Genomic DNA, 27,985 nt, shown 5'->3' on the forward strand with positions numbered 1-27,985 from the left:
GATTGCTAATCGATCTAGCATCCCCCGTCGCGACCCTGTTTCTCTTTTTCTATCTTTATCTCGTGAAGCATCCGACTACCGAATCCCGGTAGTCTCCACCGATCGTCCGAGGATCCCTCGTGAGACGTCGGATTTTACTCTCTTGATCACCTTCACCTGAGATCTTCGCCGAGGTAATCTTTCGCCGAGATCCAAGTTTATGATTGTCTCCCAAGCAGAATCTAAGGATTACCGCTTGTGTGATACGCTACAATTTCGTTATTGTTCACTTAATTGTGTTTACTTTAATCGTAGAGCTTTATTTTTCCATTTATGCTTAAAGCATGACATTGTCTTTCTTCATCAACATTATGCCATACGCATGGATATTCATAAAGAATACTTAGACCTAAAGCCATCGTCTGTAGGATTTAGTACGCTTTGGATGCTATAGAATTTAAACGCTAATATTATTGTCGTCCACAACTAGATCCGCTCGAGAAAAACTGCTCGAGACTACGTAATCATCGAAGAACACGTACAGTAATTTCCAACGTTCTCTCGTCCAAGGTTCAAATTTTATGACATTTTACCGTATATCTTGTGCATAATTATATCATAACTCTTTATTTATGGGTCAGACTTGTGTTAGAGATAAAAAATATTCTTTAACATATTTTTTTTTGTAAAAAATTCAATTACGCGCATGAAAGTGACGGCAATATTCGCGAAGTCGATCTGGCGAAACAATCGCCAGGTTTTTCATCGCCTGATCATTCCTGAATGATCGTGGCATAAGAAGAGAAGCACGCGGGTGCGAGGAGTGTGTGTCATCGGGTTACTAGCCTTGATCACCGGCCAAATACTTGACAGGGAAAGCGTACCGTTGTCGTTGCTACTCGTGCTAATTTTACGTACGACGCAGAAAATACGAAAATTGACAGTAATGGAAGGGAGGATCCTCGTGACAATATCACGAGTTTGTTTTTTCGAGTATTTTTAATCGCGCGGATTTGCTTATCGAAAAATATTGTCAATATTAACAGTCACATATGCAAACTTTTAGAGATACATTTGTATACAGATGTATGCGAATTTATCATTGTATTTTTTATTTTTTTATACATGTTCATGATTTTTTTCACACACATAGAAAAAAATGAAAATTAGAATCTAATATAGAGAATTTTTTATATATAAAATACATACATAAAAATAAAATATATACGCACTATTTTTATATATATTTTATATGTAAACAAAACTCTATTTCAATATTCTGTTTTTCTTCCTCCTGAAAAAAAAGAAAAAAAAGTTTAAATTTAAAAAATTTATAAAAAAATTAAAATTATAAACATTAAATAATTTATATATAATTAATATATAATTAATATATATTAAATATATAATTAAATTTATAAAAAAATAAAAAATATATATATAGACAATCTTCAATAATTATATGATTTTATCTATCATTTGTATTCCCGACAGATGGAACGAGAGGACGAGGATTTTGGCGAGGGCTACATCGCGGAGTCGCATCCTCTGAGGCCTACGCATCTCACGGTACCGCTCGGCGGTTCCGATTCTCGAGCACCCAGTATCAGCAGCAGCGTCACCGACCTCGATGTTCCGATATACGCCAGGGAAACCACTATACCGCTCTCAGCGAGAAAGGTAAAGCTTTTGTTGCGATACATTCGTCAAATGGACGGAGAGTTAGTTCTTTTGCGTGAGATTAAACACACGCTTCTCGCGCTCCATAATCAAACATTATGCAAATTAAATGACGTAAAAAAATCGCGGAATCCGTTACGATAAAACGTCGGTAATGATACGAGTTCAATTTTACATAAGTGAAGATATCATTACTTAAATTATAACGCTCGTAACTACGATATTCTCTCTTAGAAACTAGCGCGTTTAGATCCTTATTATGTGGATATACCTATTGCAAAGTGTTTTCTTGTTTTCTGAAAAAACAAGGATTTTCAAAATGGTTGAAGTAACAACTGCTTATGCAAGAGTGAAAATTTGGAAACGCTATCTAATCAGAAAATATATAATCGTTGTATCAAAGTATGTTGCAGAAAGATGCTTGTACAGTTTTAAGCGCCAGGCAACATAAATACATACATATTTTACGTAGAGCGCCGAACCGAGAATTAGGAATGAATGTACCTATATCAAAAAACATTAGCGTTAGCGGAAAACATCCTATTTTTAGGACAATGTTGAAATCGCGGTTATTCGAGACCAAGTGGGCGGACATCTCGCGCTCACGCGCGCGCATTTTGTGGACGCTGTAGGTACGATGGAAGACCCATGTCGGTTTAATTTTATTTAGCAGATGGTGTTTCTTGTGTTCACGAAACACGTGCAATACATTACACGCAAGTATAACACGCGTTTATAGCGCGTTACTTAACGCTTAACATTAAAACGTCAGTGGTACTTCCCTCTTGTATGAATATTATCTCTGACAATAAGTTTAAAAACATTCGTGTCATTCTTCTGCCTCATTATTGATTATTTCTGCGCAATTTATCACGACTTAGATTATCAGAGAAACATTTTATATCTGTACATTTTTTAGGGAGAGATCAACTCTAAAAAATATTAGCATGAGCGCGACGAAATTATTTTTTTCAAACAAGTAACATCGCGACTTCTCGTGACTACACTCTGTCATCGAGAAAACATCCGTTAAACATTGTCAATTGTTTTAATTGATGTGTAAACACGCGTTCGCGTACATTGTGCTCAGGAATTTTCCCGGAGTACAAGCATCGAGATGAGATTATCACGTCAGACTCTTGGCAAGGATTCGCATGCGTCACGCGCAATAATTCTTTGCCGTGTGAAATTAGTTCCTTCTCACATTTTTCTCTTGTTCTTCTTCATATTTGTTAACATAATTGTCATTTAACGCTCATGTAATTATTAGGGAATTTTGCCATTTTCTTCATTTCGAGTTTCGAGATTTTAACAATTCTCGCCTGGTTCCAGATCCTCATCGTTTGACGAGGATCTAAATGAATGATCTCAATTCGAATTGCATTCACGCGGACATGCTATTTTAACTTTCTCGCTCTTCGAAAGAGGAGATTGCGCGATTAACCTCGAGAAATGAGACTGCAGTTAAGCACGTCCACGAATCGTGTCACCAATATTGTTGCCTTCTCTAACGCATCATCTTACGTCATGGTCAATCCGACCTCAGCAACTGCGACCAATAATTTTGTAATATCCCCATTGTTGCAATCATTGACGTAAATAAACATATCGGACACATTCGCGACTACTGAAAAATTTGATAGACTGCCTTCTCCTTTAATATGTTCTCTAGGCTTTGGATTATATTTCGCTATTATTGCAATCCTGTCGAATAATGTAAAGCAATATAAAAAACTAGCCAACAGATTGTCTCTCATCGCGCGCACAAGTTTATTCTTTCCTGCTTATTTTTTTCTATTATTTTATTTCGACTTTTTATCCTTCCTTTTTTTTCTTTTTCCATCTTTCTATCGAGTTACGCCAGTGGATGCAACGAGACACAGTCGACGAAGTTTGCCCGCGAGTAATGACGCAATACGCGAGGCGAGGCGTTTCTTGTATTCGCGCGCATTTGACCCGAGTTTAATGGAATTCAAAGCATTCGATTAATATATGCTCGCGGTTGCGTATCGCGGCTGATTAAGCGATGCGTATCTCTCGGCAGATACGACATTGACGCTCGATAAAATTTCCGCGCTAATCGCGCGCGAAGGTTACTATTGCCGTTCTCTCGTTCGTATCCGTATATACGTGTATGCAATTTGACAGTAATAGTCCCGCAGATTCGCGATATCACGCGACGATTATTTATTATTCGCGCGTGCCACGCTGCGTTCGCCTCAACAGGTGGATTCTCGCGGGCTTGCGATGACGTAAGCGAACGTATCAAGACTGAAGTTCCCAGGAATTTGTTAAAATATAACCGATTGTTATACAACCAATATTTTCGGTTTTAAAGTCTTTTTCTTTCTTTTTTTTTTTTTAATTATTCTACAGAAATCTCTGATTTTCGCGCGTATTTTTGTTTCACTGCATTAGCAGTTGCATCACTTATTGTCATTTATCTCGAGACAGAGGAATATAAAGTTGCAAATGATTCATCAAAAGATTAGAATGCACCTTCGTTCTTGGACGAAGAACGCTCCGTCGTCGAGGCATCTTATTGGCTGATCTGGTGGGTGTGCGCGGAGGCACGTAATCATCCGTCTCCTGTCTCTCTTTCCGGCATGAGAAAGGAAATCGTCTCGTCTTATCGGACGAAAACTGCTCCGAGACGTCTCTCTACAACTGAACCGAGATATTAGCCTATTTACGCGTGCGCGGGTTCGTGTAAAAATAGAAAATTATTACGTGCTCGTCGGCGAAGTACACGGAAATAAAGATAGCACACGGATTGGCTCTTTTCGGTAGGCGTATGCGACATTTTCTTGCATAATTTTAGCATTTAAAAAAATTTATATGCATATATATATTTCAGCTTTTTCTTGAAAAAAAAGAGATGGAAAATATATTGCACAAAAAATGCAAAATAGATAGATGTATAATAATAGATTTAGTAGGTTTGTCATTTTAATTTAATTCTTTCCTCGCATTTTCTACGACATTAATATTAGATATTTAAATTCTAATTATCTCTATATATCTTAACTATTTCCATTATCTTGGAAATTAAGATAATTTCGTGATATCACGAGTTTAATAAAAATTACACGCACGTTTCTCAAATATCGCATATAATTATGAAGATTTTAATTATGCATTAATGTATTATCGTCTCTTATCGTGTGATCGATTACGATTTCCATTTGTTTTCATTCATTCAACGCGACAGATTGAAAGTGATAAAGAGATTATTCGGTAGATATATCGAGCATCGACGTCAATGAAGTAGTAAATGTAATAAATTACCAACTGCGAATATAATTTCATTGGATAGAGAGCGAAGTGGAGAAAAAAATAGGAAGGCACATGCGATCAATCTTTAAAACATTTTGTATTTTTTCGAAAAAAAGAGAGATACATAATTCACAATTAATTTATTAAGCAGACAAAACAATCTGTTTAGAGTATGTCTTCATAGTTTGATTTTATTTTTCGCGAGACAATTTTGATGAAATGTCACGATGCATTGCGTGTAATCGGTTTATTCGCGATCATGCGGCTAGGACTTGAGAAAGGGCGTGTAATTTTTTCCCCAAGTGTCGCGCCAACCGCAACATCCGGGATAAGGCTAATATTACATTTGTCGTACGACAAATTTTTTAAGCACATTGATTGGCTGCGGGATAGAAAGTTTCTAAAGATTCAAAAAATTATTATCCCGCAGCCAATCAATGTGCTTAAAAAATTTGTCGTACGACAAATGTAATATCGGCCTAACAAGATGAATGTGCAGTTACATTTTAGTTTAGTCAATGCAATGATATCGCATTTGTGGCCGTATGCCAGCTCTCACCGTTCCACAGACGCTTGACGTCACTGGATGCTGGCGCGACGTGAATCTTGTCACATAGGACGAGAGGTGCGCGTGTCTCGTTTTTATTCCCCGTATATATTTCCTCAAATTGGAAATACGAGTAATATCTTGTATCGCCAAGAACGCAATTTATGTCTTCCCAGAGAGATTCAGCAGCGGAACAGCCGCTTCTGTTTATGTTTGATCTGTCTCTTATCAGCGAATATTGATAAACCATTACTTACATAACTCGCTTATCAGCAATTATTATCAAAGAAATCTTTTTCGATTCTTAATATGCAAATTTCTATCAAAACTGGCCCATCGAAAGAAAAACACTTCGTGTTACAAAAATTTCTACATCTTTACTTTATTACATCATATTTAATATAACACATTTTCAAAAAAAGTGTCCTCTAGAAATATTATATGGATGTTTTTAGGCAATTTGAAATCAAGCCAATTTTTAATATTTGAAAGGAAGGGAAGAGGGAAGGAAATTAAACGTAATAAACATTTCTTCTCGTTCACCGAGACATTAAAAAATTTTCCTAAACAGCATCTCGTAGTTGTACCTTTCAAAATAATCAGCCATCCCGCCATTTTCTACGTCACTATTTTAACGATCGGTCCAAAATCCAGTGAATGACGCAATTCTCGATTCACTCGGCGCGCGCGGGAAGCTCTTTTCCGTTGGGCACAAGAGGGGTTGCATAAGGGGATAAAATATTCGTGCGCTTGCGCCGCGAGGTCGGTCGACGCGCCAGCTGCGCCAACCCCTATCCGTTGGAGGGTATTAAGGCGCACGAGGATCGAATCGAGCGCTCAGAATAGACGAATCCCACCCGTCTCTCACCTGCGTCTGGAAAGGTGAGTTCCCACATATTTCTATGCGTGGTTTTCTGTCAAAAAACGAGCCGGGAACAACGACTGCACATGGATCGCGGATTTCGTTACATCTTGAACGCACGTGTTAATACTTTTCAAAGAATACTTCCAACCCTTCGAGAGTCGAATTACGTTCGTCACGGTTACTACAATGGTCGAGGTTGACCTTATCCGTTCCAGTTTAGTAGAATTCGAGTCGTTGCTTCGTAGTTTCGGGTCAAATGAAACTCGGGATACTTGAGATCCTTTATACTCGTTCACATATCCTTGTATGTGCTCGCGTTAGAAAAATTTAGGAATTTAGGACTCGAATTTTCACCCGTGAACTGTTTGTCAAGATTACACTAGTCTCGGATTCGAGGTTCGTTTAACGATTATCGAGCGTCAGTTTTTCCATGATATTGGTATCATGAATTTATGGCGAACAGGGTGAAAGGTGTACTCGTTGACCTTTACGTTTGACCTTTGCTGTGATTTCGGTCGGGTCTTTCCGCGGAGTTGGACGAGCATCGCGATTACGAAATAAATATATTTTTTTCTTTCTTAAAAAACAAGAATGGGATAAAGTCTAACGAATTAACGAGTACTGTCCACGCGCATGCGAGATATTTTATAATACTTCATTACATAACACTATCGTGTTGTTCGCATCTTGTTTTGTTACACGCAACATGGGACATATTCGTAAATATCGTAAAGTGTTTTCCAATTTAGAAATCAACGAAAATATCCTGACAAACAGAAGATACGATGTGGATAAAATTCTTTTTATTAATATAATTACATTTCCACTACACTATAAGGTGCATAAATGAAATTATCTTTGATAATTAAACAGATTATAACAAGTGCATATTATCGGATAATTATTAATTGTGATCAAATTTACTTAGACGAACGCGTATGTTTTCACTTTTGTTGACGTCAATTCTACTATATAAATATAGAAGATTCTATTATAGCCGATTCCACAAAAAGATACAGGATGTTTTATCTAATTGAGGCAACTAGGATATCTCAGTTGTTTCTTATATAATCCAAAAAACATGTAGGAAAGAAATATATGTCGTTTCACTTGAAAGAGTAAATATTGATAAAAAGAAATTTTAATCAAGATTGTATTTTTAAATCAAATTCTCAGAAACGCATTATTTATCTCTTTTGGAATGATAATATTATATACACATTGCATTTTTTTACTCATCTTGTCATGATAGGAGTATCATTATAAGCCACATATCTTTTTAAGAATTCTTTTTAAAAAAAGTCAAGTGACATGAGATTTAGCAATCAAGCAGACCAATAAGCTCTCGCACCACCGCGATTAATCCCGCATTAAGAAATATTTCGATAATGGTAAACAGCGATATCACTTTAAAAATATGATTGTAAAGAAAGTGTAAAGAAAACATTTCAAAGTATATTCATAAAAATCACGGAGATGTAGTATAATTATTTGTGTTTTTTTTTTCCGAATCAGAAAAGATAATTCTAAATCTTCATTTTTATATAATTTTTTTATCATTTCTCCTCTCTGAAACATCGACGTCGACAATTTTCAAGTTTTATCACGTATCCATGTTCAAGTCATGGCATGCTTAGTAAATGTTTCGCCTAATCGCTCGGATTTGCATAAAATTATTCGAAGGAGAAGAATAATGAAATGACAAGAACTTGATTGCGTCATTCTTTATTGACAATGCAATGACAGATTGAGTTTTTTTCCAAATGGAATTTCATGAATCCGTTACAAAAACACACGTGTAAGATATTCTCGTTTCTTACTTATTTTAACAAAAAACATTTTAAGAAATAACAATTTTACAGAAATCGAGATTAATCATAGTTTTATTCAATTACAATAATTCTTCGTCGGCAATATATGTATACAACTCGTTTTTGTCAAATTGCATCACAAGAATTCTCCTCGGATGTATTTATAATACGAATAGAACATGAATTTCCATAAAATGAATTTATATTATCACAAAAATTTATATCAAACTTATTACAGATTCATTATTAATTTGCAAATACACTGTCGTAATTTTAAAGATATATCAAAATATATCGCTTTCTCATATCCTCCTTACTTGCATTGCATCATGTTCACATTTATTATTTTTATGTATTTTTATTTTATATTGCATCATACCTCCAGCGATACAGACGACTATCCATCCTTTAGTCGATATTGTATTCTGCGAAATATTTTGACGGATTATCAAAGGTTCCGAAGATACTCTTTATCGTCGCGAAATAACTCTTATATTTATTTTCTTATATACAGGGTAGGCCATTTTAACCTACGCACTGAAATATCTCAAAATCCATAAGTTTAAGACAAAAATGTTTCAGACAAAAGTTGTATTAAATGTTGTTTCGAGGGGGCCATAAGAGGGTACCATTGGTTTGACCTTGAAGAGTTATTTGAAGGTCATATGAAGGTCACCTTCAATTTCTTAAATGGAACCCCCTATTTTTTATTGCATATTCTTGTAGCTTATCTCTCGAGGGCTTTCCAAAACACTATAATAAAATATTTTTCCCTCAAGTACTTTTTGAGTTATAAGGCTTGAAACCATTTCTTAATTTTACATAAACCGTAAAATATCTTGTAAAATATTCATTTTTCGATTATCTTACCTTAATACTTTTATGTACAAAATAATGAGAGAAATCAATTGATGTAAAGAAAACACATAGTTGTTTCGAAGAAAAAATATGTAATTTGCAATTAACAATCCCAAAAATATGTAATTTGCAATTAACAATCCCAAAAATATGTAATTTGCAATTAACAATCCCCTCTTATGGCCCCCTCGAAACCATACAACTTTTGTCTGAAACATTTTTGTCTTAAACTTATGGATTTTGAGATATTTCAGTGCGTAGATTAAAATGGCCTACCCTGTATATTTGATACTGACAGTCTCTCGGTTCTCGTCGATATCTGCATAAAAAAGATATCGCAGAGATGTATGTATTTAATACAATTTGCGCTTCTTAGAATTTTACTAACCAACCGTCTGTTTCTTGTTCTTTCAAGCTGCCTATACAATGGGTGTGGAAAAGGAAAAGGTATGTTATTGTATTTAACAGCGCGATCCTCTCGCATTCATCGGAGACGTAGTCAAAAATTCAAACGTTTGTATGCGGAACTTATGTATTGGAATTAATGGCATGCAGGGCAAAATTAAGAACCTTCACGTTTTCTTTATCTCTTATTTATACAGCAATGATAGAGAGCATTTGCAGAATAAAACGAAGAATACGAATAAAAATTTAATATGACCATTTTTCAACTCGATATTTTAAGATTCTGAAAAATTAAATTTCAAATCGAATGAATTAAACTCAATTTTCTCGAGAAAATTCAATATTACGCTGAATCTTCTAAATGCAGCCTTGCACTTCCTACGTCTCCGTCTCGTGTACGTCACACAAGATTGTTATAATTAAACATTCTGCTCTCTAGTCGAACGATGATATTCAGGAACAGGCGGCGACACCAACGGCACTGGCCCCAGCTCCGAAGGTAATTCATCTTTCTGCGATATGTTGATTCTCGAGTATGATCGTGTATTTGCGCGGTAAATCGAGTAAACGATGTAAGAACTTGGTATTGTAAAATTTCAAGATATGACAAATATTTTTCAATATGTCGAATTTTATTTAATTAAATTTTCCAAATGTCAAATTTTATCCAATCAATTTTTAGGGAATGGCTGACAAAATAATGATTCCATTTTATTTTTGTTATAAATTGTAAAAGGAAATATCTCTGTCCACTCTTTAATTTATACATCGTTTTCATATAAAAAATATGATCCATGCTCGAGAATTAAAAATAAATTAATGAGAGAGGAAATCATAAAATTACATGGTGTAATTTTTGAACGCTTATCCACCTTGTGTGGTAATAAACTCAAATCGCGATAACATTTTTTCGCTCGCTTACGAAATTACTTACAAAATAATTACAAAATAATCTCAATTCTTTTTCTCATATCTTCCTTTTTCTTGCACACAGTCCTCGACGGCCGATAAGGACTGGGTAAGTATCAGCTAATATAATGTATTTGTCATGATATGCCTCAATGGCAAAGCGAATTATTTAATGTCGTGTATGCATCTTTCTTGCGGGGAATAATGCGCGCGCGCGTAAAGAGCGCGTTGTTGATATCTCACCAAAGTCATTGACTCGCGAATTATCGCGAGGTCTCGTTCCATTAGCGGAATGCTGTCAGATGTGTCAGTAAGCGCGAGACACCTCTCTGTGTGTATAGCTGAGTACACATTGATAGATATTTCAGATGCGTATAAACATTCTGTACCGCGGGGGAGACGAGACACGAAATAAAGTATAATACGATAAGATAAGTATTTGGTGAATATAATATATCACCATACTAAATTACATGTGTTGTAACGGCAAATATAATATCCAAATAATTATCATTATATATTCTCAGCAAATTAAAACGCAATTTCAAAGTCCATGAGAGATAACATTTTATCGCGGCAATGTGTTGAAATTTCGGTGATTAGAGAAACAGAAGGAGAGATGAAGAAAGAGAGAGAAACACTATCCAAATATCGCTCTCTTGCGGCAACTTGCCAACGATAAAACGTTTTAGAGGCATTAAATTTTTATGAATAAAATTAGACAATGTGTTGTGATAGAAGTTAGCTTTCGACACAGTATTCAGATCGATACGTTTAGTATTATATTTTTTTATCTTAATGTAACTATTATTATTAATTAACACAACAATAAACTTATGTAACGTATAATTTTGTAACAGTTTAAATATAGAAGACTAGATTGTACAAATGAGATTTTAAATAGAGCCTTAATTTTCGACAAGTAAATTTTATCTTGGTATAAATTGCATTGCTTAAGAACGACAAAGTATCTAAATTTTTTTTAAAATTAAATTGAATAAAATTAGACAATGTGTTGTGATAGAAGTTAGCTTTCGACACAGTATTCAGATCGATACGTTTAGTATTGTATTTTTTATCTTAATGTAACTATTATTATTAATTGACACAGCAATAAACTTATGTAACGTATAATTTTGTAACAGTTTAAATATAGAAGATTAGATTGTACAAATGAGATTTTAAATAGAGCCTTAATTTTCTACAAGTAAATTTTATCTTGGTATAAATTGCATTGCTTAACGATAAAATATCTAAATTTTTTTAAAAATTAAATTGATAAATTGAGACATCATTTTAATAGCGTGTTTCTACACATCTGCTTTAACGGAGAAACATTGAATATCGTGAACGCAATATTTTGATGATTCCTACTGATAGGAACGATGGACACGTGCGTTTGAATCACCGATATTTACATGCAAATTAGATCGTGCGTCAATTCTAGCCGCCGTATTGCGGCAATTGATAATAATTGTCTTTAATATAGCGAGCAGTATCTATCTGTATGAACTTATTCGATATTAATTCGATCGATATTAATTGCAATTCTTCATCGACACGTTAGAAAAAAAATTATAATTTCTTGGAAAAGAAATTTTTTTAAATTAATTCTTTAATTTTTTAATTAACTCTCTTTATATCGCAATTTTTTATACACGAAATTTATCTATCACTCGATTCATATTTATTAAAAAAACATATTTATAAGCCTTTTATATTAATGGAAAATATATAATTTTCTTCTCGAATATCTAAGAAAAAACGATGCGCAAACATTATACGATTATTTAAGATATGATTCTGCAATATCATCTTTATATTATCTCTGTATAAGATAATATATCTAGCTCATTTTTTTCTGTATATATATATATATATATATATATATATATATATATATATTTATTTATTTATTTATTTTTACATTGAATTACATCTTAAGTAATTAGCGTTTTTAGCTTTCATTCACTAAATATTTATGGCAACATATTTTGGATAATGATAAATTGTTGTTTATTCATGTCAGGTCTCAGACAAATATCACTAAAAAAGTTTCCATCTCTATCTCTCAATCGGACGATATCTTCGAAAAATGCAGCGGAGGTGACTTGCAAGATTATAAACGTTAATGAAGTTCCACGTGTTCTCGGATTATCGACACATATAAAATTAAATATTTTATCTCTCGGACGAATTTTTTTTACAAACGCTTATGCATTTAATGCTTTTTGAATGGCGTTATTATGCCGAGCGAGTGTACTGTGTCGAAAGGCGGAACGAGGCGATTCGAAGTCGACCAAGTGCGCCGGGATGCGCGACGAAGTGGTCCTTCAATACGGCTTAATTGTAAAATTGACGCGTAACCGACGTGACTAGACTGACTGTCATTAACGGGCCGCGTCCGGTATCGTGTGTACACAGGCCGAAGTGCGCTCTCACAAGAAAAGAGGCAGAGGAGGTGCAAGGACTACAGATGCTCCGACTACGAATGCCATGCGTGTGCTTCCCATCTGCGTTTTTTTTCTTCTCTAAAACGAGGCAAAACGCGCGCGTATAGTGTTTGCTTAGGCTCGTAGGATCATCAATATTCCGAGGAACTGGAACCAGAATCGAAGTGAATGGTCCACAGAATATTTTCGGAATATTATGTGTTGTTCCGTGCGTGTAGACGAGAATACTTTGAGAATAATCGTGATAGAGATATATGAGAGAATTGTTGAAAAATTTTTTAATATCCTAATTATTCTAATAATAAATGCGCATTTCTCTTTCTCTCCCTCTCTCTCGTTATATCTATTCGTTATATCTCGTTATATCTCGTTATTATCTATTCGTATCGATTTATCCGCCCACAAACACTCCTTTTTCCGTAATACGAGTACATACGACTGCAATACGTCGTCTCGGTAGTGTTGCATGTCGCGAATCTACGCGCAATTTTCAAACATTCCTCTTTGTCCCCTTGATGCACAAAATTATTAAGTATCTTTAGTGGTAATCAAAATTAATTAACGATCAAAAATAAGAGAGCCATAAAAATTCCATCATTATCGTTGTTTATCAAGGACTTTCTCTCTCATCGCTACTTTCGGCGATTCGCGAGATGCTATCGAGAGATCGCCGGCAACTTTCGCACCTCGAATGCAACGTGCCTTGGAGGGATTCGCTATATATTTTTCGTTTAGTGGGGCGGTTCCCCTCCCCCAACGCCGTAGGGGTGCGTGGGACGGTGAAAGGTTTACGTTCATCGTGTTGGGATCCAGTCGGCGGGGTTCGTCCAATCGCGCTGTCGTATCGGTCCAGAAGGGAGAGGGGACACCCTGGAGAGCGGGGTCTTTTGAAAATCGGCTTTGAATAGGCCATCGCACGAATATCGGCGGCAGTCGTGCGGACTCGTGACCGTGACACGCAGGTCTTGTTCTCGGGTCATTGTCTTTGGGATTTTTCTTCGTTTAAGCAAACTTTCGAAGTCGCCGCCGCTGATTTCTTCGGGTGGATTTGGTATAAAATCTCGAGGAGAAGGTATTCGTGACAGGAAAAGAAAAAATCTCTGCGACTCTCGAAAGGAATAGAAGGAAAAAGCGGGACAAAAAAGGTAGAGATAAAGAGAAGCATAGTGTGGACTATTCGCTCGGATTATTTGCTTCTAAACATGGATCTCAAGGTAAAATTCTCGAATGAAAGAAGACACATCTTGCTTTTTTTATGTCTAAAATAAATGTATATATACACGGTGCGTTCCAAAATAAACGGAGAAATTTAATAGCCGGATCCGACGATCGAATTTGCGATTGATCCTCGAATTTTTCTGATTCGCGAGAGATATTTTTCATTTTCTAATTATTATTTTTTAAAAACTTTAGCATATTTGTTCGAGAAAATCGATTATAAATTTATTCGAGAAGAAATTATAAATTTATAATTTATATTAAATATATCATAAAATGCGGTGAACCTAACTTGAGTAAACATATTTGTATAAAAACAAATTATAAATATGTCGTATCATTGAGGTTCCTTTAAAGGTTAACCTTGAAAACAAACGAACGAATAAGATTATGAACTATAAATATTCAGGAGAATCGAAATAAAACTTTGCGAGAAGATCGACTCTGAATATATTTTCGAATCATAGCTATCGTTTTTAACATGACGATAAAAATCTTACAGCCGCCTTGTTCTCAAGTTAAAAATTGGCGCGAATAAATATTTACGAATGTAAGTGTAAATATCGTGAGAATAAATAATTTACTGTGTCTAAAAATATATCTGAATTTGAGAGAAAAATATTCGAGAGGAAAGCTATATCGTTGACATATATTATATATGACTGAAAAAAACACTTGGTAGAACGTTCGGCATTGTATATTGAAGTCAAACAGACTTGTCGAGTATGTTAATTGTATGATTTTAATTCATCGATTTCATCGAACATTCTGTTCAATTTACAATTTATAAGATTCTAGAAATTTGTCTTTTTTCTATGCATATAATATTGAATAGTAATAGAATAGTAGAGTAGTAGAGTAGTAGAGTTATGTATCTCTTTCAAAAAATCAAAAAGAAAATGGCATAAGAGCTAACGTATCTCTTTCAATTATTTTTCGCATACAACGGGACTACTTCCCTTAAAACAAATACATAATAATATAATATATACGTAATTGAAGATGTATACTCCTGGACAAAATTAATGCATAATTTTTTTTCACTTTTTCTTTAAAAGCTGATATTTAAATTTTAACGAAAAATTAAAAAAAAAAAGTGAAAAAAAATTATGCGTTAATTTTGTCCAGGAGTATATATACGTCTAAAAAAATATGTTAGAGAAAGTGAGAATATAAAAATGGCAAGTGTGTATATGTGTGTGTGAGACAATTAGCGTAAGTAAAGGAAGGACTGACAGATTAATTAATTTGTAAATGAGACACCAAATATATTTATGTACAAATATTTGTACGTCCTATGAAATATTTATACATATTCATACGTCGTACCAAATATTTGTACACTGTGATGATCATTCTTTCTGTAAATCTCTACTACACACTGTGAGCGACTTAAGATATATCGTTTAGAGTTTATCGAAAGACTCAGACTTTAATCAAACATTCAATATATTCTGTGCTTTCTTCGTTACAATTCATTCAAATTAAAAAGAATCTAATATAATAGAAATTATATAAATCTTTATTTCACGAGTCCCAACCGCTGTTTGTTTAAATGTTTCGAGGTTTCATAAACGTGTTTTCGCAAAACTGATAGAGATCTTTACATCCGAAAATATAATCTGATTTTAATTTCAGCAAAAACTTAATAATCAATTTTAAAGAGAAATAAGAATCTAATTGCAAATGATAATCATGAAACAATACAAACATGTATTACATGTATTTTCCTTATTTATTGCTTTAATATTTACAACATATTTTTTTAGACTTTTTGCAGAATCAATTATATTTATTTGTTTTATCATTAAATTATGCTAATATGAATTAGCATAATGAATATTAAAACGTATGTTACGTACGTTTATTCAAAGAGATTTTTAATATACACTTGAACACAGCTTGAAAAAGCCATAAAATATCTCATTAATCATATAGCAATTTTGCAAATAAGACATTAAACAGTCACTTGGCATCTGGCGAGCTTTCTGTATCAAAAATTTGACATGTTTAGAGATAATGCGCTGTATAAAGACGGTTCTCTGAGCTGCGCGACGATTGGCTCCGATTTGATAATGATCAAAAACGGAGGAAGTATCTCGTCAGTGCTCCTTGAACACAATATACGAGTAACGAGATCTCTACTCGAAAGCTCTAATGAAATCCGTCAGGCTCTGTTTATGTACGACATATGGAGCGATAAGCGTAAAATTTTGATGGAAAATTGTTCGGCAAAAGTTGGAATCTGATCTCGCTGGTCGTAATCGAGTTGCTTTGGAACATTATTATTCATGCGGAATAGGATGCGAACATTAATTGAGTCTATACGCGACATTTCTTGTTTTAAGATATTCATGACACTTGAAAAGAGAATGGCTAACGTTGCTAAAGAGATTAGCGCCGCCTCGTCATCCTCGTGGAATTCTTTTTCGCGTCTTTCAAGGAAAAAAATTATGCGCTATTATCATAATGCGCATCGTTATTAAATCCTTACAGTCTATTTTACCGATGTAGGTATCATATCGCGATTGCACAAGAAACGTTCGCGTTACGTTGACACGTCTATTGCAAAATCGGCTAATCTCCATAGCGCGGAGAGATCTCTGTTTATCCTGCAGAGAGTATCTGAAATGTTTCGCATTATTTTTTGATCAGATAAAGTAAAGGTCAAATTTAAAAACATATTTTTTATCAGAGGCAGAAAAGGGGTCAAATTAAAAAACTGTTGATTTCGTATTCATTAGTTATTTTTGAGCTATGAACTGAATTGAATTGAAAGAGTGTGAAATGTTAAAAATTGTAAAATTGTATAAAATATTTATTAAAATTCTCATAGAATTTAAAAAGGAATTTAAAATTATTTTATGTTTAATTCAATGCTTATATATTTTTTAGAAGCATTTATAATATATGTGCATGTCATATAATATATGTACATATCATAAGAATTTTTATCAGAAGAATTTTTAATTTATTTAAAATCTTATGTGTGTATGCATGTATATAATTTGAGTTTTATTCGTTATAGATATCAAACAAATAAAAAGTGATGTAGTTAGGTTATTGAGAATGTGATTTTTATATTAACGATTATGCTATGAAAGATTAAATTGTTTTTAAAATCCAATCAAAGAGATATTATTCAATGTTGACAATTAGATAGTCGTGACAGTGATGATGACCTCTTATAATTCTCTTGAATGTTCTCATAAATCAGAACGTAAGTTTTTCAAAGTGACCAATTAATATTTTCTGAAAGTAATTATTTTAGCCTTCAACGTTCTGTATATTACTTATTATTTTCTTTTATATTTTTTGTATATATTTTTATGCATAGACTTTAGTAATCTTAAATCATTTTTTTCCAACAATATGAACAACAATGGACTTTGTCCAATTTGATATAATTTCCTCGACGTGAAATGATTACACTTCGAATGCCAACTTTCGTTTGTACAGATCGCTCGCTAACATTTCCTCACGACAGGGGAGGGAGATATTAGGTCAAGTATTTTCTATTGTTTAATGACAGGACAATAATACTTCTATTTCAGTAAAGTTTTTCCCACAAAATCTACCCTCATCTTCAAATAAAAGCTAAATGTTATATCAAGAGAAGTTTAAAAAGGGAGATAAAAGAGTGGTACTATATCTATATATAGAGTTATTTCCATATCAATCTTTGGAGAGCATTAAAAAGCAGAAAGAAAAAGGGAGAGAGAGAAAGAGAGAGAAGTAAATTATATTTCAAATATTATTCTCACGAAAAATATTACATATTAAAATAAAATTATTATAAAATAAAAAATTAAAAACAATAACGCAATAATTAAATTAAGTAATATATTAAATTAATATATTAAATTAATTATATATTTAAAAAACCATTAAAATAATATATTAAATTAATTATATATTTAAAAAACCATTAAAATAATATATTAAATTAATTATATATTTAAAAAATCATTATAAAAATATTTTTTCTGTTATTCAATATACTTGTACATTATGTAATTAAATGTCTGTAAATTTTTTTATTGACAAGATTGAAGAAATGTAAGTGGAAAAAAGGGAAAAAGATTCGCGCCACGAGTTTCCCATTTCTCGGAGATTTCGAGCTCCAAAACCGATGGACTTGACGACTCCGATTGTCTCGAAAAATCGAAAGGGACAGAACCGTGTATCCTAGAAATAATTGTGGACCTTGTTACAGAGGCACGGCTATTTGTTTTTCGCAAGGAGCGGCGAAATTAGTGACTCGACCGAAGTAAACTGGACGACGGCGTCTCGAAAACAGGCAGCGCATATGCGTATGCTATTTTTAGTACACGAGTTCCCTTCTCGTTCACCGCCGCCGTTCTCTTTATACCTCTCTTTCTCTTTCTAATGGGGGGCTCGACCATCGGCTGCGCCAACCGTAGCGCGACGTGCCTTCATTACGGCCAATGTGAGAGGATCTCGTGACGTGCACGCACACACGCACACACGTACACACGCGCGAGCGAATAGGTCGTTCTTGAGACATGATACGTCATGGCGGTCTGGAATTTTGCTACAAAAATGTCCCTTTATATATCCGTGACACGACCGTAGTGGTCACGCACATATGTAACAGTAGAGGCCGCGTATACACGCACATTTACAACGCACGCAACGCACGCAACGCACGGACCGACGTCGACCAGACGTTGAAACGACGGGGGGTCATAGGCGTCGCCTCTGATCAAATAGTCATGGTTTATTATCTAAGTGCGTTAGATGAATGACGGAAAAGCTTACATTTTTGCAAAAAATAACGAGCAATATGTTAGATATCAAACAGGAATTAACCTTTGTACAGCGAACTGCGTAACAATTGCAAATATGACGAACGCTACGTCATTTTGACTCATAGCAAAATTTGTTTTATATCGCAGAATAAAATTTTATAATGGATTCTTAAAAATTTTATATAAATATGTAAAATATTTATTTATTTATAGTATTTTCATGGAAAAAAGGGAGATTTTAGGTAAAATTGATTATTGAATTAAAATAAAAATTATTGATATTTTTATAGAATGCGCACATGAAATTTTATCATATGAGTTAAATCTTTAAGATACCAGAGTCACGAGTGTTTAAGATATGAATCATGACCGTCAACCTCGAAGATCTTGGAAACCATATCTTTTTTGTTCTTATAAAGTTTCGTATTAAACTCGAAATTTTCTCTCTGCTTTAGAGAATATTTTAATTGCGAAAAGATCCAAGAATTTGAAAGTCACTTCCCGCCGCATGTCTTGTCCCGGATTAGAATTTCAATTTTGCGAAATATATTCCTGTCAATTTATTTTAATTCGCTCATTTTCTTATAAGAACTCATTCTGTCGTTAAATGGAAAATTTTTCATGAATTTTGCAATAAAAAAGAAATAAAATTCGTAAGTATCACGTTCAAAAGGACAACTGAATTAAAAGGGATTGACGGGCTTCATTCTTAGATAAAGTGTAATAACTTTAAGATAAATTCTTAATTTCTAATATAGAAAAGTTTTAACCCATTCAGACCTGAATTTTTTCTGGTAATGTAAAAAATTATATGTTATTATTATTATTATTATTATTTTATTATTTATTATTTTTTTTATTATTATTATTTTTATTATTATTTAGTCCACCGAGAGATCGCAGGGAAACTAATTCTAAAAAATAACTATTTTACATGATTTTAAAGTTTTTGTGCATAATTATGTACATAGGGTCTGAATGGGTTAAAGAAAATCAGAGGACATACAATGGAAAATAACGCGGAAACGCGAATTCACGTCGTTTCCAAGGTTTCACAACCGTACATTCGTCGACCGTGAGCTAGATCGCTTTATTTATGTTGTCTGTGCCTTATGTGCGATCAATATCGTTCAATTTTCTAGTAATACAACGCGATTTCACCAATTAGCTCCGGGGATTGTACCTTAATTGAACCCACCAGTCAACTTTCTTGAACAAAATCGTGACTACATGCGGGTAATCAATTTTTAACCGCATTTACAACGTGTATGACGTTGACCGCGTTTATAACTGCGTCATTAAGATACTATTAGAGAAAATTAGATGAAAAATGAATATTACGTTATTTATTCGACCATCAATAAAAGCTTGATTAATTAAACTGTGCGAAATCTCCTCCTCTTCGCCCACAATACTTTGTATTCTACTTTTCCCACATTTTAGTGTATCGTAGAAATTATTTCATTTTTCGATGAATCGTCGCTTTTTTCTATATTTACATTTTTAACCTAACGTAGAAATTAGCATCCTTAGCGCTAAATATTTAATAGCGACCTTGCGTCGATAAGCTATAGGCTCTTTTTAGCATTGATAATTTGCTCGGTCGTGCCTCTGTATCAAGTTCATGATATACGCTGTTAATGAATATCATCGTGGAAAAATAAGCACGAAGCACATTTGCTATTTATATTTTCAGCTTGACTAAGCATATCTTTTTTGTTTTAACGATAATTGCGAATGCATAGCATGAAAGAATTTTTTTCATTCCATATTATAGATTTTTAATCTTCTTGTAAACAAAGATCTTATCAATGTTGAATATATATTTGTTTTTTTTTTCTATTTATTTTAATCCAGCCAACAAAAAGAGAAGAGAGGGAAAGAAAGAGAATTTAAGATATATATGAGAGAGAGAATATTTTTAAGTACATATAATTAAATTATATTAAAATATCATTAAATATATTTTTTTTATTTCACGTTTTTGGCAGATTTTTAAGAGTAATTCTCTGATTTCAAAGAGATTAGGTATTCCATGATATGTATGTACAGTAGGCGCCAATAATGCCTTAACATATGAAATTGATCGCATTCGAGACTAATAATAACTTAATAATATCTAGTCATTATTAATCCCGAATGCGACCAATTTCATATGTTAAGGCATTATTGGCGCCTACTGTACATAGATAAATAGAAATTGCTTTTTTTAATTAAATTGTTTTTTAACTGTGGATGAGCGCGTTTCAATACAGCTATTTATTGATTCGCGTATAATTTTAATCGAAAACATCGTATCGCTTCCGTCTTCATTAATAATGGATGTTTAAGCAGCGAGTTGAGATTCAGATTCGCGCTACAAGTGCCCCTTTACGTAACGCTTTTTTTTTTGCATTTTCAAGCAGTTGTTTCTACTTGAGAACTATTGCCTCAAATGTATTGTATCATTCTTCATTGTTATTATTGCGATTCTGTTATGTCATTGGAGATAATACTCGGTTTTTGAATCGGTCAAGGAAAGAAATGTATGCATAACGTATGAAACAGTTGATTTTTTACGTAGTTCAACAACTTGTGTTGCGATAGAACGTGTTCCTCTTTTTTTTTTTTTAGAAAAAATCCGAAATGACCGGTGGTGCATCACGAGACTCGAAGACGTTGCGCAAACTTTGAGTTTTTCATTTGCATCAGCGCATAAAAAAGCACGAGATAACGTACAAATTATTTTTTCTCTCTCGGTACATAGTGTAACATTGCTCAGAGAGTTGTTACCTGCGTCCATCGCAAACTCCAATAATTATTACATCGTAAATGTGTAGGACGTGCGCGTGAATTAAATATTTCTAGTGCTCGCGACAGAGACGAGATATTTGATCTTGATGCTTATGTAAATTTTACAAAACTCGAATCATCTCATGCAAAAAAGGTAGATGATGAAATGGGAAGCTGCAGTTTGCGCAAACTATTTATTTAGTCTTACAAAATATAATCTTATAAAACTTTTCTTATTGAGAACTTACTGAGAAGCAAAGTAGACCTTTTCAAAGACCTTTGAGGAAGAAACAGGGGAGGGAGGAACAAAGTAGGAAGCGCGACTAAAGAGTGAATATTGATATAGAGATTGTCAATAACGATATTTATATTTTTTTCCTTTTCCTTTTTAGAAGAAGAGTCTAAAGTTCCAGATGCGCGATCGACACTCAAGTAGAATTTCTCAATTACTATCGCACCAGTGCATAGTACAAGTGATTGTAAATGTTGACGTTAACGAATGCTCCGTGGATTATGGCCGTACGAAGTGCACTCGGCTATCGGACCTGCCGACGTCAAAGAAAAGATTCGCGGAGATATTGTCGAAAAATGCGCCGATAAATATTTATGCGAGCTATCCTATGTATATGTGAACACACGCCTGCGGACATTATGATGATTATGCGCTTCATTTGCTATTCGCGTCGTCCCATTGTGACCCTGCAATTTTTACGTTTTCCACGCGCGAGAATAGGTCATTTATTCTGTATGATTCGAGATACACGTTGGCAAGATACACGTGTCTTCCCTTGATATTATTAATGAAACGACATAACATTGAGTACTGTCGGTTTTAGACATCAATGATTGATGTAGATAAATAACAGCCCACGAACAATTAATTAATTATTTAATTAATAATAAATAAATTCATTAATTTTTTATTTAAGAGTAAAATTCACGCACCTGTAAGATTAAATAATTGATTCTAACAAAGAATTATTGAAAATTGATTCTTTTTTCTTCGATTAAATTTCTAATATATAACTTAACATTGAGTGCTATAAATAGATTGGTATTAATAAAATACTTGTACGCGCTGCTTACGCCATTGCTTGCTCTGCACACAAAGTCCCCGCGCCGGAACTCCAAGTATCAGCTCTCCATGGGAATAGCGTGCGTGTGTACATACTTGTCGCGCTATGTACATCCAGCAGGAAAAAGAAATAGTCGCGTAACATTGTAGCGCCGTATTAAATTCGCACACACATACACACGTGGAGTGAGAGACGCGGAGAGAGAGAGAGACAGAGGGATAGATATACTTTTACATATACCTTCCGGGTGGAAACGTGCGTGTGTGCGTCACACATGTGCTCATGGGCGTGTGTGTGCGTCGCGGAGTCTCCTAGTATAAGAACGTTCGACGGGGTACCGACCCAGCAGTCTTTGGCACATGTTCGGAGACACTGGAGAACGACATCGAAGTCAGGAACAAACGATTTAACGCGACGCGCGCAATTTTTTTCTCCCTTTTTTTCGTCTATCGCGAATCGAACGGTGAAAGTAAAGTGTGAGATATCTTGGTATCAGACGAGCCATTGACAGGATGACTATAAAATCGACCGATTACGAAGTGCCATATCTGAGAAAAGCGGTATGCATTCGTTTTCTTATGAATAATATTTTAGAAGAAGAAAAAAAAAACAGAACGAAATCACAAAAGATCCGGTTTTGTGAAATGGCAGTAACTTCCTTTTCGAGTGTTTTAGAAAGAGACAGATATATCACGCTTCAATTTAAACCGTGACAAAGAATCGTTATACTGTACAAGATAATGTTCTGAATGAGATCTCGCTCTGCGTACACAGATGCTCGATTCTTCCGACTTGACCCTCGGTGTCGAAAAATGTATCCCATTATACTTGCACACGTTGCATATTCATCGCTTCATTAATATACCGCACATCTTATCGGCATTATCGACATCTGCATTTCAGAAAGAGCAACGATGTCATGCATTTCGAATGATTCTTTCAAGATCGTTATCAGTGGATATTTCTCTCGAAAAAATGTTCCTAAAATACATTTTCATCTTTTTTCAAGAATTTTAATGTTCCATCTCGAACGAAAAACGTTTAATGTATGAATTTAATGCGAATTTATATTTTATATGATTAATTATTCGCGAATTTGACAAATAATGCGTTATCTTACGTGTTAATAATGTATACATTATATTTTTATGTACGTTAATTATTAATGTGTTAATGTTTCTTTGTGTGTAAAATATTCTTATCATAATTTTAAAATAGAGATATAATTTCTTTGTCGCAGGGTCTCAATGGCCGATTAGCCTTCGCTATCGCGGCAGCCGCTCTCGGCTCATCGTTCCAGCATGGATACAACACTGGTGTGGTTAACGCGCCTCAACAGGTTCGAATTTTCGCATCAATGTAATTGTAAGGCACATTTTGCAACGCCTTACATTGATTATTTGTAATACCGGAGTCCAAATCTGTTACATTCACGATTATTTCCTAACATAGCGATAATATTTCGATATTTATTATTATGTCAGAGTCACGGCGGAGTCGTAAAATAATTTAATAATAAAATATTTGTAAACCTGACGTCTGAAATAAAACTACAACGAGAATAAGAAACGAAAGATGATGAATAAATGTTTTAATGTTCTTATCCAGCTTATCGAGAACTGGATCAGCCAAGTGAAGATGAATCGCACGGGTGTGCCGCCAAGTCCGTCGGAAGTGACATTAATCTGGTCGGTGGCGGTATCGATATTCTGCGTCGGCGGGATGATCGGGGGTTCCCTGATAGGCTGGGTCGCGGATCGCTTCGGAAGAAAGGGCGGTCTGCTGCTGAACAACATTCTAGTACTGCTTACCGTGATCTTCGAGGGTAGCGCCAAAGCGGCGAGCAGCTATGAGATGATAATCTTTGGTAGATTCCTGATCGGTATAAACTCCGGACTGAACGCCGGTCTAGCGCCAATGTATTTGGCCGAGATCTCGCCCGTGCATTTACGCGGCGCCGTAGGCACGGTCTACCAGTTGGTCATCACCATCTCGATCCTAGTATCGCAGATTCTCGGCCTGGAACAAGTCCTCGGCACCACCGATAAATGGCCCTTGCTGCTATGCCTGACGATAGTGCCAACAATCTTCCAAATATGCACGCTACCGCTTTGTCCTGAGAGCCCCAAGTACCTATTACTCAGTCGTGGCAAGGACATGGACGCGCAAAAAGGTAAACGGATGAATAAAAGATTATGAATAGTAAGAACGTGGAGGACACGGCCTATAAAAGTATAGACGAATAAGAATAGCCGAGTCTTTTGTCCTGCTCTTTCTCACAAAGATCTTTTTCTCTTCCCAGCGCTGTCTTGGCTACGCGGAACAATCGAGGTTCATGACGAGATGGAGGAGATGCGTACAGAATACGAGTCTATGAAATTGATACCGAAAGTTACCATGCGCGAACTGTTTGTGAATCCGGCGCTCCGCATTCCGCTTTTCATCTCCATTATGATTATGTTTGCTCAACAACTATCTGGCATCAATGCTGTCATGTTTTTCTCAACCAAAATCTTCACGATGGCACAGCTGAACAAAACTGCTGCGCAGAACGCTACCATGGGAGTCGGCGTGATGAATGTCTTCATGACTATCATTTCTCTAGTGTTGGTAGAGAAGGCGGGTAGAAAAACATTGCTCCTGATTGGATTCGCTGGCATGTTTTTGGATACTGTTCTGCTCTCCATTTGTCTCGTATTCGCTGTAAGTATTCTTTTCTTTGATTGGGATCACGGAAGATGTAAATTAAAATGATGTTCGAAAAAGAAAGTTGAAATTACAATCAAGTTTATTTTCGCGCTTCTTTTTTAGGACACATCGCAAACCGCAGCATACTTCTCGATCGTACTCGTCATCATGTTTGTCGTCTTGTTCGCAACTGGACCGGGAAGCATTCCGTGGTTCTTGGTATCCGAGTTGTTCAATCAATCCGCCCGTCCATCCGCCACTTCCATTGCCATTGCCGTAAACTGGACCGCGAACTTCATCGTCAGTATCGGCTTCTTACCGCTGCAGGAGGCATTAGGCGCTTACGTGTTCATCATCTTTGCTGTGCTACAATTGTTCTTCACGCTCTTCATATACAAGAAAGTGCCGGAGACGAAGAACAAGACCATGGAAGAAATCAGCAGCATGTTTAGGCAAATATCGTATCAATGAAGAGAATCATAAAAGAAAATGAGAAAAAAATGGTTTCTGAAAGAACGAAATCTGTATTGGCACGAAATCTGAACGACGAGTGCGTTCTCTGTCTCCATTTCTATCGAGGAACTCAGCGGCTCGGCGAAAGCGACACATGGTTTACTCTATCTACGGTCTATCAAAGCGCTTCCAACATTCTGTCTAACGCGCTGTATGAAAGTTCATCGGATTGGTATTCGATCGTTTGAACGCTTGTCGTACGTATAATCGCAACGCTCGTTACGGTATCTAACGTAATTCATGTAGTAGTGCCAACTATTGGGAGAAATCCGAAAATTTTAACTTTTTTTTATTACTTAACTATTTCATTCTTTTTATTCTTAATTATTTGATTCGAGAATTTTGTTGTGCAAAAACGAAGTGAAATATTTCAAGGGTTGGATGGCGCGCGCAAGTCCTTTTACAAAAGTGTGTGCCTGATTTATAAGTTATACAGTTATAATTTTAGTTCCTATATATTTATATATATATATGTATATATATACATATATATATGTTGCATCCATAGCGAGAAAAAGTTATCGCAAAAATAAGGAGCAATCGAAATGGCGCAAGACCAACACAAAGAACGCGATTCGTTCAACAAGTCTTTTCGACCATTGATTTGTTTTTATATCGGAAACAATGATATACGTCACGATACAAAAAATTACAACTCTAGTCACAAAAAGACCTCTAGATCGAGTATAATGTTGGAAGAACGTTACGTGGTGTCTGACTTTATCTTTATGTTCGAAAACGTCCGATTCATTTTCATTCAGATATGTATCGCTCTGCTAGATGAATTTTTTTTATACGAAGAATAACACGAGATAATATATCATGTTTTAAAAGTATCATAATAACGAGTACAATTGGGATATTTTTATGGAATAACGATTTTATAATAGCGCGTGAGAAAAAGCTTGTGTTCCTACTATATAATTGCATCTCGCGTTACTATAGAAGAAATTGAAATAATCATTGTTGAAGAAAAGGAAGAATTAGTATCGATTCGCATTATACGACAATAGAACAATAACATGAATATGACAAAATATAATTTCATAAATATAAATATGTTTATCTGATCGCATCTTTACAGAGATGCAATGCGAATAAATAAATTTATATATTATAGATATATAAATTTATTTATTCGCATTGCATCTCTGTAGAAATATTTTGTTGCATATTTTATCGTATAATGTAAATAGACCTTATTCGTGAGCAAAGGAGTATATTAACTGCTTTTATATGAAATAATTTATAATAGAAATTTGGAGAATATTTTACTACATAAACCGGAAGCGCAAGTTTTATTCGAATGGGAACGACAAAATGTGTTAAAATACTATTGTAAATACAGGAATGTAAAGATTAGTATAGCATAGAGAAAATAATATTATATTTATGTATATGCACGTAGAGTTGATTAACGTTTAAGAAGGAATATCAATGTTATCATATATATTTTTAAAATATTTAGATTAATTTCATATATATGTATAAGGAAAAAAATGTGCGATACGATACATATACTAAACGCAACTCAGGAACTGATTGTTATCTTATAAATTGCAGATGGTATTGTATTTTTTTGTTTCTACGCTGTGTCCACATCTCGAAGAATACTCATTTGTATAATAATCGATTTAGTATTAATGTATTAAAATAATTTTTACTGTAAAACGAAAGGAAAACTAAGTTGCTTATAATAATGCGCTCTAAATAAAAATCAATCTTCGATATTCATTTATCTTATTTGAAATGTATTTATTGTTATATATTCAAGGAGCAAAATTTATGAAGTTTATTATATGTATATTATCTAGCAATCTTTCCTAGAGACGAATACTATGTATTTGAAGTGTAATAATCGAACACGATTTGCTTTGTCGCAAAACTGTAAATAATACCAACTTTTCATTTATCTTTAGCTAATTGATTGCTAATTATCGTATAAGTTTTTGCAACGCAGTTAGTAATTAGTTTTAGACGATTCTTTTATAAATAAATTTATCAATTCTTATAGAGGAGAGAGAGAGAGAGAAAAAAGAGAGAAAGAGAGTGAGTGCCCCTGGTATCTGTATTGATCGAAAAATGTAACGCTGTATATTGTAATCCATCATTTGTATGTGAAATGGTACTCGCTATATAAATATACATTTAATCAAAATTCAG

General features: G+C 34.4%; 1 protein-coding gene across 4 annotated transcripts; it reads left to right on the forward strand.

Moving 5' to 3' along the window:
- The first annotated feature begins 31 nt into the window (after window positions 1-31).
- On the forward strand, window positions 32-27,984 carry LOC145973122 (solute carrier family 2, facilitated glucose transporter member 1). 4 transcript variants are annotated; one of them, XM_083102321.1, is made up of 8 exons: window positions 6,290-6,364; window positions 9,432-9,463; window positions 9,861-9,920; window positions 10,416-10,439; window positions 23,862-23,960; window positions 24,230-24,794; window positions 24,924-25,324; window positions 25,433-27,984. In XM_083102321.1, the coding sequence occupies exons 2-8, from the start codon at window positions 9,443-9,445 to the stop codon at window positions 25,778-25,780; spliced, it is 1,518 nt and encodes a 505-aa protein (XP_082958447.1). In that variant the 5' UTR covers window positions 6,290-6,364; window positions 9,432-9,442; the 3' UTR covers window positions 25,781-27,984. The 4 variants fall into 4 exon arrangements, with proteins under 4 accessions (XP_082958446.1, XP_082958447.1, XP_082958449.1 ...); XM_083102320.1 differs by lacking the exons at window positions 6,290-6,364; window positions 9,432-9,463; window positions 9,861-9,920; window positions 10,416-10,439 and adding exons at window positions 32-173; window positions 1,474-1,659; XM_083102323.1 differs by lacking the exons at window positions 6,290-6,364; window positions 9,432-9,463; window positions 9,861-9,920; window positions 10,416-10,439 and adding an exon at window positions 13,595-13,997.
- Window position 27,985: the final 1 nt, after the last annotated feature.

Source organism: Camponotus vicinus, unplaced genomic scaffold (genome assembly GCF_025532165.1).
Source record: "Camponotus vicinus isolate PSW18456_S1 unplaced genomic scaffold, iyCamVici1.0 SCAF_6, whole genome shotgun sequence".
NCBI classification, from domain to species: domain Eukaryota; kingdom Metazoa; phylum Arthropoda; class Insecta; order Hymenoptera; family Formicidae; genus Camponotus; species Camponotus vicinus.

Bases quoted from the DNA above. Each gene is read 5' to 3' on its own strand.
- LOC145973122 (XM_083102320.1), top strand. From the start codon at position 1,474: ATGGAACGAGAGGACGAGGATTTTGGCGAGGGCTACATCGCGGAGTCG. The intron at 1,660-23,861 runs GTAAAGCTTTTG...TCTTTGTCGCAG, and splicing joins TACCGCTCTCAGCGAGAAAG to GGTCTCAATGGCCGATTAGC. The intron at 25,325-25,432 runs GTAAGTATTCTT...CTTCTTTTTTAG, and splicing joins CCATTTGTCTCGTATTCGCT to GACACATCGCAAACCGCAGC.